The following is a 13,810-nucleotide window of genomic DNA, read 5'->3' on the forward strand; positions in this document are numbered from 1 at the left end:
GAGCTGCCTACATAGACAGCATTTTAGTGTAGCAGTTTGCTAACAAAAACTCTACTGTGAGTCAATTGTTTGTTTTACATAAGGAGCACTGTTTTGAGTTGCCGTTCTGAATCAGCCACTTATTAATTTCAGTGTCTGTTTATTATGTTTAGGAACAGAGCTATAAATAATATTGTAGAGAGCTATAAATAATATTTTAGGGAACTATGAAATCTGTTTTGTAGCGTGTTCTTACATGAACTTCCCTATTTTTGATGAACAGAACATGGGATTTACAGCCTCTCTAGTGAAGAAAGATCGTCCTGGAAGTCACTTGGATCACAGCCGGGAGATCCAACAGTAAGTAAATAATAAAAATCTGTTTTTAAAGTGCCCCTATTATGCTATTTTAAAGGAGACATATCATGCTTTTAAATCGTTCCTTTTAACATATAAATCATACATTTGTAATCTATATAGAGCAGAACTGCAATGCTTGGGTCTGAATTCCTCATTATTATAGCTCCACAGGCCCCTTTTTTACCCCTTTTCTGATGTGCGTCTGAGAGCTACTCGTTTTGGTGCGGTCTCTTTAAATACAATTGAGACATGTCATACCCCGCCCCCTCTCCAGGTGACACTCGGTTCAACTCCACCCCGTTCGGCCATTTTTGTAGTTTAATAGCAGAGATAGGATTATCTAGCGGCACAGAAACTTTTTATTCACACGTTATTAACAAAATGTCAACAACGGAAGACTTGTCCAGCCAGCCTTACATGTTCGAGCCAGAGTCGAAGCCGGAGCGAGATGAAAATGAAGACGACGAACCTGCAGAACAACGTCTTCATATGGATGTATCGCAATGGTGTGTTACTTACTGTATTTACACATGAAACTTTGGACCTTTTACCACCGTGTCGATTTATTTTGATTAATATGTGCGAGGGAGAGAGAGCAAGACAGCGTCTAGTTTGGAGACGGTGTCTTGTTTACACTTTCGCCTGGCTCCGAAGAGAGAGAGTGCGTGCGCGCGACCGGGTCTCTCTCTCTCTGCTCGTTCTTTCAGTTAAACATGAGCACTGTCATAAGCGCGGCAGTTCATCTACATTAGACGGTGTAATGAAGCGTGTGGGTTACTACATCCAACAACCGAACATTTTAACTTAGCCTCTCGTAACTTCTGCATCTTTTAGCTTGGACTACAAAATTGCAGCGAGAAATAAAAATGGCGGATTGCTCGAAGTGTTGGGCTGGAAGTCAATGTCCTTATTTGGCAGTTCCGCTGCAAATACTGTGACGTAATAGTTCACAAAACGTCATAGATAACAGAAAAATCTGAACAGGTTGAAAAATATGACCAAAACAGAATATAAAGATATCAACGAAGCACCTGAAGAGAATAATTTAAACTTTTCTGTACTTCTAAACACTCCAAATATACAACAAAATGCATTTAAGGGCTAAAAAAGTGGATTTAGCATGATATGTCCCCTTTAAAGGTTCCTAATTTTGTTTTGGAGGTCTCCTACAAGAAGTTTATATGCATCAAAGGTCAAAAAGCAGTTCAATTTTATCATAATATACATTGCATCACCTCTTTTCTCACAGTGTCTGAAACGGTTTTATAAATTATGTAAACCCCTTCCTTCCCGAGACCCTACTCTTCTCTGATTGGTCAGATGGCCCATTCTGTTGTGATTAGTCGACCACTTACACCATGTGCCGGAAAGGAAACACTCATTACCATATCTGAAGTTCAGCTCCGGATCTTCCTCAGTACACAGTGATACAAACTGTAACAATGGCGCCGGTTTTACCGTATCAGTTCCAGCCTACATCCATTCCTCAACCTTTGGAAGTGATGCAAAGTGGATCTGCATTCACAGCATTGAAAACAGCGTCTTCTCGACATGTCGACAACACAAACCACACTTTACAGTCTCAGCTACAACTACAGTGTTTGAGGGTCAGAGTAGATGCTGTTCACGGGCAGCCAATAGGCTGGCATTATGCAAATGTGTTACAAACCTATGTAGTTTAGAGCAGGAAGTTTGTTGTCAGACAGTTTAGACTCGATTCTATCTTTTGGGAGACAAGCATAAAAAAAAGCATAAAGGGGCACTTTAAAGGGATAGGTCACTTTGAAATTAAATTTTTGTATGTTTTAGCTTACCTCAAGGGCATCCAAGATGTAGGTGTCTTTTTTTCCGCAGTAGTTTCAATTTTGATATTTTTAGGTCAAAGCGTTCTTGTCTGTCAGTCATTTCATGCAGGTCTGTTGTCACTGTCTTAAAGAGCATGCACAGAGTTCAAATTAAAACAATTCCCCATCGTAAGTACACATTTATGGCCTAAGACACGAAACGAGCGGTTTGTGTGAGAAAACGAACAGTATTTATATTGTTTTTACCTCTTGTAACACAGCCACGTCCAAGTGATCTGGTGCAGACTGGTGCATAGATATATACACTAGATGTTGCCTTGGCTACGGCAGTTCTTAACGAATGCCGTAGCCAAGGCGACATCTAGTGTATATATATCTATGCACCAGTCTGCGCACACGTCACACACCAGGAAGCGCGCGCGCCCTCAGATCACTTGGACGTGGCTGTGTTACAAGAGGTAAAAACGATATAAATACTGTTCGTTTTCTCACACAAACCGCTCGTTTCGTGTCTTAGGCCATCAATGTGTTCTTACGATGGGGAATTGTTTAATTTGGATGATGGGGAATTGTTTTAATTTCGACTCTGTGCATGCTCTTTGAGACAGTGACCACAGACCTGCATTATAGGACTGACAGACAAGAACAGTTTGACCTAAAAATATCAAAATTGAAACTACTGCGGAAAAAAAGACACCTACATCTTGGATGCCCTTGAGGTAAGCTAAAACATACCAAAATTTAATTTCAAAGTGAACTATCCCTTTAAAACATGATTACCTAAAATAAGAATAATGGAATTTCAGCATAACCTTCTTTGCTGCTTTGAGTTTTTTGAGTTTTTTTTTTGCCTTGATGTCCATTACCTCTTGAAGGAACACAACTAATGTCTTTCTTTTGACCTGTGTGCATAAGTTGGCTTTGCTGTTTTCTCCTAGGTGGAAAAGATCGTTCCTCATCAGTTTGTTTTTCTGTGTGCCTGTTATGGGCATGATGATCTATATGATGATCATGGATCACATGATGGACATGTCCCACCACCATAACATCACAGCCGAGGACAGAGAGAAGTACCACTCCACCATGTTCCTGGAGAAACAGCTTCTGCCAGGCCTCTCCATCATGAACCTGATCTCATTCCTCTTTTGTGTCCCTGTGCAGGTTGGTTACCTGCCAATTTGCTTTTTATCAATGTACTGTGAGAAGTTCTTTGTTCTTTGTCTACCTTAAATATGCAAATACTTTATGTACTGAATGGTATCTGTTTTTTCTCTCTGCAGTTTATCGGTGGGCGGTATTTCTACTGTCAAGCCTACAAAGCTGTCAAGCACCGGACGGCCAATATGGATGTGCTGATTGTACTGGCAACAACGATCGCATTCACATACTCTTTGGTGATTCTTCTGGTTGCCATGATAGAGAGGGCAAAAGTGAACCCCATCACCTTCTTTGATACTCCACCCATGCTGTTTGTTTTCATCTCGCTGGGCAGGTGGCTGGAGCAAATAGCAAAGGTGAACAAGCATTTCCAGTTACACAAGTTATTCCTGCTTGTAATATTATCTCTGAAAGTGCTCCTATTACGCTTTTTGGATATTACATTTCATGTAGTTTGTGAATGTAAAAGGTCTGCAAAGTTTCAAAGCTCAAAGTGGACAAGTGGAGTTACTGTCTCCCAAAAGAAAGAACTGACTCTAAATTGCCTGAAACAAGTTGTCAGGAATTCCAGTCTAACTTCCTGCTTGAAACTGTAGGTTTGTAACAAATTTACAGGCCTGGAAGATTTTAGTTTGTGTTGTCGACATGTCGAGAAGACTCTGTGTGGACCGTCTGACCAATCAGAGTAGAGTAGGCTCTCGGAAAGAAGTGGTTCAGAGAGATTAAAACCTTTATCGAACAGTTTTAGACACTGTGAGAAAAGACGTGATGCTGCAATGTATATTATGAGAAAATGAAAGTGTTTTTTTACCTTGGATGCGCCATGTAAACCTATTGTGGGAGACCTCCAAACAAAATTAGGAACCTTTTAAATAGCATAATGGGGCACTTTAATTTCCTGCATTGTTCTGCACTAATGTTGATGTGGTTTTGTCTTTAATCACAGAGTAAGACTTCTGAGGCTCTGTCCAAGCTGATGTCTTTACAGGCGACAGAGGCCACTGTTGTTACACTGAATGATGATATGTCTGTGTTAAGGTTTGTGCGACTCCTGTGATGTGTAGTTTGTGTTTCCTTTCAACAGAAATTACAGCTGACTTTCTTCCACATATGACCTTGTGTTATCTCTCTCTCTCTCTCTCTCTCTCTCTCTCTCTCTCTCTCTCTCTCTCTCTCTCTCTCTCTCTCTCTCTCTCTCTCTCTCTCTCTCTCTCTCTCTCTCTCTCTCTCTCTCTCTCTCTCTCTCTCTCTCTCTCTCTCTCAGTGAGGAGCAGGTGGATGTTGAGCTGGTGCAGAGAGGAGATGTTGTGAAGGTTGTGCCTGGAGGGAAGTTTCCAGTGGATGGCCGAGTAATTGAAGGACACTCCATGGCAGACGAGTCTCTCATTACGGGTTCGACTGGACAATTTTCTCCTTACTAACATAAGTACAAACAAAGAAGGCAGGATAATTGTTGTCTATTCCATATACAGTGACGTCCAAAAGTCTGAGGCCACTAGTAAAAATAAATCTATTTTGCATTTTGTGAAGTTTTTCCCTCTAAATGATATTAGCAGCATAAAAATTTGAATGAGAATTATTTGTTGAATGGGAAAATATATTAGTATGTTGCCTTTCTACTTCAATGAGATCATCTCTAGAGCCACTGGCATTAGAAAATTGGATGTTAATTTTATCTAGTATGATTTGAAAAGGAAGTGCAAGAATTTTGGAACAATGGAGGCAAGAACATCTGCCTTTTTCTACAAAATAGTGTAATGTCAAAAATGTGCTTCATTCATCTTTAGAACATAATTGAAGATATCTTTAATGAAATCTTAGAGATTTCTGTCCCACCATTGAAAGTCTATTCGCCCAAAACTCTGACGCTTCAGAACATGCATAAAGAGTTTGTAAAATAAATCAATATGAGTGAATGGTTTAATCCTAGTCTTCTGAAGAAACACAATCACTTTATAGTATGAACAGATTTCGTTCAAATTTGGTAAACGGAAGCTCAGACATGCTTGCTTGACTTGCGGTAACCAATGAGATTTATTATCGTGTCACGCAGCATGTTTGAGCTTCCGCAAGAACTGGTGAAGTTTGTCAGATGAATGAAAGTCTTATGGGTTTGGAATGACATGAGGCTGAGTGAATGATGATAGAACTTTCATTTTTGAGCGAACTAACTCTAAATGTTTCTTACTCAATTTACATCAACGTTATTTTGAATGCATTTTGTTTTTCCGGTATTCAATGCATTTTAAATCCCTGATTTTCAGTGTGCTCTCAGACATCTCAGTGGATAATTAAATTCCCATAGGCTTTTGTGGGAGTCAAGCCTTGATCAGGGCTAATGATCAGATTTGCATATGATGGTTTGCTCTTTTGACTTGGACCAGTAAGTAACCACATAGCAATGGCCAAGCAATCCAGATATATCAGTGTGATGTTACTTCCCTTCATTTTCTAATTTGTGCAGTCACTGCACTGTGGTGGTCTAATGATGTGTGTCTTGTGTTGTAGGTGAAGCCATGCCTGTCACTAAGAAGCTGGGGAGCACCGTTATCGCAGGCTCTATCAATCAGAACGGCTCTCTGCTGATCAAAGCCACTCATGTGGGCACAGACACCACCCTCTCTCAGATCGTCAAACTGGTGGAGGAAGCACAGACTTCAAAGGTGCGTCTGTCAGCTCGGCTTCTGCTGTCATATCATGTCTTTTGATGATAACAGCTTCTGATTCTTCAGATTATCGCAGATCAATGTGTCCTATTTTTGTTGCTTTATATTATCTATCTATCTATCTATCTATCTATCTATCTATCTATCTATCTATCTATCTATCTATCTATCTATCTATCTATCTGTCTGTCTGTCTGTCTGTCTGTCTGTCTGTCTGTCTGTTGTTAACTATATACTTGAATCTGTCTGTCTGTCTGTCTGTCACTACTATTCTGACAGAATCAGAATAATAAAAACATTAAATAAATATTTAATAATAACCAGTAAAAATAAATGAGATGTCTAATAATAAAAACAGGACCAAGGATATGGAGTGTAGTCTACCGTTCAACAGTTTGGTGATTTTTATTTATTTATAAAAAAAAACCAAATGTTTTAAAGTTCAGCGAAATTTCTAAAAGTTTCCACAAAAATATGAAGCAGCACATGTTTTTAACATTGTTAATAATAAGAAATGCTTCTTGAGCAGCAGATCATTAGCCTAGAAATCTAGACGCACCCTAGCGGCAGCTAAATGTATTTTGCAGCCAGGGTAGTCTAGCAACTCTCCATTGACTTTCGAGCTGCAAAAACCTAAATTGGGTCAGGCCAATCACGTCGTGTATAGAGTAGGCGGGGCGGGCTTAACATGATGACGACAGAGTTGCGACGGTTCCCTGCTACTTGAAAACAAAGAATGGCGGCTGCTGCTGGCGAACATCTTTCGAATCGGCTTTGTCCGCGACTCTGGAGGACTTGGAGTTAGGTTTTTCTTTGAGAAAAGAGCAAAGAACGGCACTTAAGTCATTCTTAAAAAAAAGGAAGATGTGTTCGTAGTTTTGCCGGCCAGATATGGCAAAAGTTGAATCTATCAACTAACGTTAGCTCCGCTGTTGGGAAAACGCTCTGGTTGGTTGAAGCGCTGTCCTATTGCGTGCAGAGGGAATTTGAAAGACAGACGTTTATCCCGCCCCTCGGATTGAGCCGTGTCTATGGTGAGTTGCCAGACCAAACATCTTGATGTAGGTCTGGCTTGCCAGGCTAGCAGATCGTCATATTAGAATGATTTCTGAAGGATCATGTGACACTGAAGACTGGAGTAAGGGGCTGTTCACGTCACATCTTTTGCATACTCAGATTTGTTATTTTAATTTGCAGATGCATGGCAAGCGTGCTCATAATAGAGAGTGAAGCCGTTGCAACTGGTGTTTTCTCTGTGTTTTTAGACGCTATGTGAACAGCCCTTGATGGCCTAATGATGCTGAAAATTCAGTTTTGCCATCACAGGAATAAATTACATTTGACAATATATTCAAATAGAACAGTTTAATTATAATATCTGAAAATATTACGATTTTATTTTGGATTGTCAATAAACGCAGCCTTGGTGAGAAGATAATTCTTTCAAAAATATTTTCAAATCTTGCCAAACTTTTACAGTAGAGTATGTATTAATTTATTGCTAATCCCTATTTTCCAATATACACAGCCAGTCTAAAGTTTGGACATACTTTACTATTATTGTGGAAACGCCTACGCTATGGTGCTCTCATGAATGTTTAATATCAAGAGAAACAAATTCATTGACGTTTGACTGTTAGTGTGTGTGTTTTTAATCCAGTATACTGCATCAGCTTTGGCCTATATAACCTTTTTTAAACTTTCCGATCAGGCTCCCATCCAGCAGTTTGCAGATAAGATCAGCGGCTACTTTGTCCCGTTCATCGTTGGGATCTCCTTCCTGACTCTCGTAGTCTGGATTCTGATCGGCTTTGTGAACTTTCCTCTCGTGGAAAAGTATTTCCCTGTGAGTTGAAGCCCATCTCTGCACATTCGTGTTCTTCTATAGTTCCTCAAATCCTTCCAGAATGCCATCATTTTAATTTTTAATTATAATGTAAGCCAAGGTTTCTTTAGATTTCAATAAGCTTTGTTTGTGAATATTAGAGTGTGTTGACATGGTACATTGAACTTTTTGGTAACACTTTATTTTACGGTGTCCTTGTTACATATGTTACATGTACTTACCATAGTAATAACAGTAAAGTATGCATAATTACATGCAACTAACCTTCAACTAAATCCTAATCCTACCCTAACCCCATAGTAAGTACATGTAGTTGCTTAATATTACTCAGTACTTAAATATATAATTACACTGTAACAATGACACCTTAAAACAAACTGTAACCAACTTTTTTTATTTCAGTAGAGCAAGAAAAATCCTGTTTTCTGTGATGTGTCCCTTTTAAAGTGTTCATACTGGAGGGCTCAGGTCCTTTTAAACTAGGCCAGGTTTATACTTTCTCTTTGAACACATTGAAATGGTGAATGTCTCTCTCTGCAGGGTTATGATAAGAGCATCTCTGAGGCAGAGGCCGTCATCCGCTTCGCCTTCCAGGCCTCCATCACTGTCCTGTGCATCGCCTGCCCCTGCTCGCTGGGTCTCGCCACCCCCACAGCGGTAATGGTGGGAACAGGGGTGGGAGCCCAGAATGGGATCCTCATCAAGGGAGGAGAGCCATTAGAGATGGCACACAAGGTCAGAGATGCTCCGGGCTAGAGATTTTAAGCTAAAGTAGTTGCGGAAGAAGATAATTTTTTCAAAATCTGTCTGTGCTTTTAGATTCAATCTGTGGTGTTTGATAAAACCGGCACCATTACATATGGAGCTCCCAAAGTGGTCCAGGTGAAGATGCTGGCAGAAGGGAATCGGATGCCACGCTCCAGACTGTTGGCGATCATTGGCACCGCTGAGAATAACAGTGAACATCCGCTGGGTTCTGCCATCACCAAATATTGCAAACAGGTCCGTTTGACTTTCTGGTGTGATGTTGCTTTACTTACAGCCTGTGGTGGGGTTTATAAGTTACATTAAAGGAGAACTCCGGTCAATTTTAACATTGAGCTCATTTTTTTGTACATTTTTTTCGCAAATACCTTTGTTTACATCCTGTTTTTCAGTTGAAGTCCAAAGTAGTCGATTGCCGAGTTCACGCGCGTGATCATAGGTATTAAACCTATGCGTGTGAACTCTGCAATCGACTACTTTGGACTTCAACTGAAAAACAGGATGTAAACAAAGGTATTTGCGCTGGCTTAAATAACATCATTTTTATACATATCTTTCACATCTACTGCAGTCAGACTCACCCGTGTTCACTCAGAAGGAATCACTCACATTTTCTGTGCACTTGTAATGACACATCAAGGATGTTAAGAGGCTAAAAGCAGGTTTAGCACTTGCCCCATTGAAGTCAACAGGGTGCAAATTTTTAAAATAGAATAACTCGGTGTAGGCAACACCGATTTTTGTCGTTGTTCTCTGTATTGACAGCACTCCAAATGTACAAAAAAATGAGCTCAATGTTAAAATTGACCGGAGTTCTCCTTTAAGTTAGACATTAAATTAAAATATAATAATATGCAATAGTCGTACAGTATCATTTACGAAAACAGAAAAGCCATTAATACTTTTTTTAAACAATTTAATTTGTATTATAGTTTGTTAATAAAATCATATAGCCATGTATGTAAAACTATGACAAAGATCATTTTAATTTTCTGTTGTCAAATGACATGAACTTTACTGTTAATAATAAAATATTTTCTTTTGTGCGGCTTTAAATAAGCACATTTTATTGATCTTTTTATTTAAAATTTACAGTACACTTTTAAGCCATAAATGTAATTAGCGAAGTGTTTCTGCATTAGATGTGAAACATACCAAAAGTTTATATATATTGCAAGTTTATAAATATATAAAAAGTTTTATATTTAAACCGATTTACACTATCCTTGAAAAGGTCAGTCAGTAAGAGAAATATATGTTTTAAGAAATTAATACTTTTTTCAGCAAGAATGCGTTCAATTGATCAAAAGTGACAGTAAAGACATGTTACGAAATATTTCTATTTCAAATAAATGCTGTTCTTTTGAAATTTCTATTTAAAGAAACCTGAAAAAAAAAATGTATCTCAGGTTTCACAAAAATATGAAGCAGCACATCGGTTTTCAACATTGATAATAATAATGTTTCTTGAGCAGCAGATCATCATATTAGAATGATTTCTGAAGGATCATGTGACACTGAAAAAATTCAGCTTTGATCACAGGAATAAATAAAATTTGACAATATATTCAAATAAAAAACAGTTCTTTTAAATTATAATATTTCACAATGACATTTTGGTGTGCATGAGTCTTCCTTCAAAGTAGCCTACAGCTTGTGTTGGGGAAATTACATTGAGTATAAACGGTTCTCGTATTGATGCTCAAACGCTCCTCTGAATTGCACGAGTCTTTATTTGGCATTTGGATTCACAATGGCTCTTCTGTGTTCAGGACTTGGGTACGGAGTCTCTTGGTACCTGTACGGATTTTCAAGCTGTGCCAGGTTGTGGGATCAGGTGTCTGGTCAGCAACACAGAGAACTTGCTGAAGAGAGAGGACAGTGACAGTGAGGAGAACCAGCGTAATGCTGTCCTGATTCAGATCAGCGATACCAGAGCCCACAGCAATGAACACCCGCTCATCATGGACCCACAGCCACTCGGTGAGTGTCACATGACCGTAGGGATGCTCATAATTAACTGGTTAACCATCAACGACAGTAAGAATCAGTAATGCAAGTAACTTTTGAAGATATTTTAAAACATTTGCTGCATGGTTAAAAAATATGCTACACTTATAAAATAGCATTTTTGAGAGAGAAAAAAGCAGATAAGTCGCATTTTATTACATTCAGCAATAATGTAAAATACTGTATACAAACATTATAAACATGGCTATAAGCTATTTTAGTTCCTTTAACTCCACAACAAATCCTCTCAAATTAATAGTAACAGCAAGAATGGAAAATTTAAGTAGATGTGCTTACTGGCAAGCCAAAACGAATTAATTTACAGCGCAGCTGAAACAGAAACTGGCATTGGGCTCACATAGACAACCTCACTTATTTGGCGTGAATTCAAATGTTTCTATATTCGCAATGTATTTGGATGCTAAACTATTATTTATTATGTAAACTAGGCTTTAAACTTCACTCACAAAGACACTGACATGTTGTGTGTGTGCGCACGTTTCCTTATATATATGCCGTTTTCTATATATAGAGTTTAATTACAAGAGTCTTGGCTTTGAATGGTCTGGTAAGGGTATTTTGTCTGTTTCAGCTGTAGTACAGACGTCCTCATACACAGTGCTGATCGGGAACAGAGAGTGGATGAGGAGGAACGCGCTGCAGGTGCGAGCAGATGTCGATGAAGCCATGATGGAGCATGAGAGGAGAGGACGCACTGCAGTGCTGGTGGCTGTGGACAGTGAGTGAGACCGGGTTATTTTTGTCCCTGGAACATGCACATGCTGTAGTTTTCACAGGCTGTGGCCTAACCTTCCATTTACAACAGTAAATATGTCAACACAAGAGAAACAAATGTTTGTTACGCCATTTAATGTGGTTTTTAATTGGAATGGAGGATAATAACTGAATATAACTACATAATAAACAAATAAAAGTAACTGTCAAATAGTGCTCAGTGTTTATTTTGAGGATGTGTGCTGTTCTGTTTTATTTTCAGATGAGCTTTGTGCCATGGTAGCCATAGCGGACACCGTGAAGCCTGAGGCTGAGCTGGCTGTCCACACACTTACAGCAATGGGGCTGGAGGTCGTGCTGATGACTGGGGACAACAGCAAAACAGCTCGAGCTATCGCGGCCCAAGTAAAGGACACTTTCATGTTCCCTTGAATAATAATCGTACACATGCAGCAGCGAATTTTAGCGGCGTTTCTTTTGCTACAGGTGGGCATCAAGAAGGTGTTCGCAGAGGTCTTGCCATCTCACAAGGTGGCGAAAGTGAAGCAGCTCCAGCAGGCGGGAAAACGCGTGGCCATGGTGGGCGACGGAGTGAATGACTCCCCCGCGCTGGCCATGGCAGACGTTGGCATTGCAATAGGCACGGGCACAGATGTTGCTATCGAGGCTGCCGACGTGGTGCTTATCAGGGTATGATCACTGTAAAAGCCTGATTAGATATGTTGACATTATATTGGTAACACTTTACAATAAGGTTCATTAGTTAACATTAGTTAACTGCATTAGTTACATTAACTAGCAATGAACTGCACTTATACAGCATTTATTCATCTTTGTTAATGTTAATTTCAACATTTACTAATACATTATTACAATCTGGTTAACATGCACTAACATGAACAAACAATGAACAGCTTTTTTTTTTTTAACTAATGTTAACAAATACAGTTACAAATGTATTACTCATGGTAGTTCATGTTAGTTAATACATTAATGTTTACTAATGAACCTTATTGTAAAGTGTTACCATTATATTGTTTGTTACCTATATTGTGCATTCAACTGAAGGCTTTGTGATTAATTTTGCCAAATCTTTGTTTGAAACAGAATGATCTTCTTGATGTTGTTGCGAGTATCGACCTTTCTAAGAAGACCGTGAAAAGAATCAGAATCAACTTTGTATTTGCGCTAATCTACAATCTTGTGGGGATTCCCATTGCTGCAGGTAAGAGCAACTAAACCATACAAGACTACTAGATAAAACAAGTATTTCAGTATTATTGGCACTTTCCTCAAATAGGGTACAAAACGCTCTGAAACCTAAAACGCTCATAAATGAAGTCAGCAAATGGTTTTGTTTTAGCATTTTCTGTTAATCTTCAGGAAATGTTGATTGTGTTGAACTAAATTAAACGATTAAATTAGCAGTTTTTTCTATTTGTTTTACACTACTGTTCAAAAGTTTGGGGTCGGTAAGATTTTTAAAGAATTATCTTCTCCTCACCAAGGCTACATTTATTTGATAAGAAAATACAGTAATATGTGAAATATTATTATAAATTTAAGATAACTGTTTTCTATTTGAATTTTGTTTTTAAATGTAATGTATTCCTGTGATCAAAGCTGAATTTCCAGCATCATTACTCCAGTCTTCAGTGTCACATGATCCTTCAGAAATCATTCTAATATGATGATATGATGCTAAAGAAACATTTCTGATTATTATCATCAATGTGGAAAACATTGCTTTTTTTTGTGTGGAAACGATTTTTTGATGATGCTAATATTCTTAGCATACTGTAGTAATATTGTACAAGTGTTAGTTTGTAGACATTTGATGTGGTTAAAACTAGCTACTTTTCATTGTAGGTTAATAATATGTTAGATAATAGTTTGTCAAACATACCAAGTAGGTCTCACAAAAAAGGAAAAGACTTTGAAAAATGCCCTGATTTTTTTCGAGGTGAAGGTATATGGATGGGTAAAAGACTTTTTAGATCTAATGGACAAAATAAGCTTGCACAATTTACATAAGAACGCGCCCGGGGACGACGGAAAAATATACATGATAGAGCATCAGCTTATGTTTCTGCTCTGAGAGCCGCAAGACTCCACCGAACGCTGTGAGTGTGTGTTAGAAATCAGGAATGGTGAGAACATTTGTGCATTTTTTGTCTTCAACCCAAACTTGGGTCTTTCACTGACAAAGTTTAAATCCCGTCTGTCTAGCGCACTTCCCGTAATGTTTGTGCATTAGGTCAGTAGGCGGAGAGCAGACGGTCTTTTGTGGATGTTTGAACACATTCGACCACATGAGCGTTTACACTATGAAAGCAATCCAGTCTAATGCGTTTTCAACTACCTCGGCTCGAAGTGGTTGAAAGTGGACGAGCTCAAAGCGTTTTAGACCCCATTTACACTTGTATTTAGCGTCGTCCACTTGTGATCCGATTAGCCAAAACGCATCTTAGTAAGTGTGTATAATT

The 13,810-nt window shown here is 38.7% G+C and overlaps 1 protein-coding gene across 1 annotated transcript in view; it reads left to right on the forward strand.

Annotated features, from left to right (window-relative positions):
• atp7a (ATPase copper transporting alpha) overlaps nucleotides 1-13,810 on the forward strand; it is a 29,306-nt gene that overhangs the window by 11,512 nt on the left and 3,984 nt on the right. Inside the window, exons 8-21 of the mRNA XM_079892874.1 lie at nucleotides 263-339; nucleotides 3,083-3,305; nucleotides 3,425-3,658; nucleotides 4,249-4,340; nucleotides 4,567-4,694; nucleotides 5,811-5,965; nucleotides 7,680-7,814; nucleotides 8,355-8,549; nucleotides 8,634-8,816; nucleotides 10,352-10,562; nucleotides 11,182-11,328; nucleotides 11,587-11,729; nucleotides 11,811-12,014; nucleotides 12,432-12,549. Of these exons, the coding sequence (XP_079749000.1) occupies nucleotides 263-339; nucleotides 3,083-3,305; nucleotides 3,425-3,658; nucleotides 4,249-4,340; nucleotides 4,567-4,694; nucleotides 5,811-5,965; nucleotides 7,680-7,814; nucleotides 8,355-8,549; nucleotides 8,634-8,816; nucleotides 10,352-10,562; nucleotides 11,182-11,328; nucleotides 11,587-11,729; nucleotides 11,811-12,014; nucleotides 12,432-12,549 (2,245 nt within the window). The remainder of the gene's footprint in view (nucleotides 1-262; nucleotides 340-3,082; nucleotides 3,306-3,424; nucleotides 3,659-4,248; nucleotides 4,341-4,566; nucleotides 4,695-5,810; nucleotides 5,966-7,679; nucleotides 7,815-8,354; nucleotides 8,550-8,633; nucleotides 8,817-10,351; nucleotides 10,563-11,181; nucleotides 11,329-11,586; nucleotides 11,730-11,810; nucleotides 12,015-12,431; nucleotides 12,550-13,810) is intronic.

The sequence above is a fragment of the Squalius cephalus genome, assembly GCF_949319135.1.
Source record: "Squalius cephalus genome assembly, chromosome: 14".
Lineage (NCBI taxonomy): Eukaryota > Metazoa > Chordata > Actinopteri > Cypriniformes > Leuciscidae > Squalius > Squalius cephalus.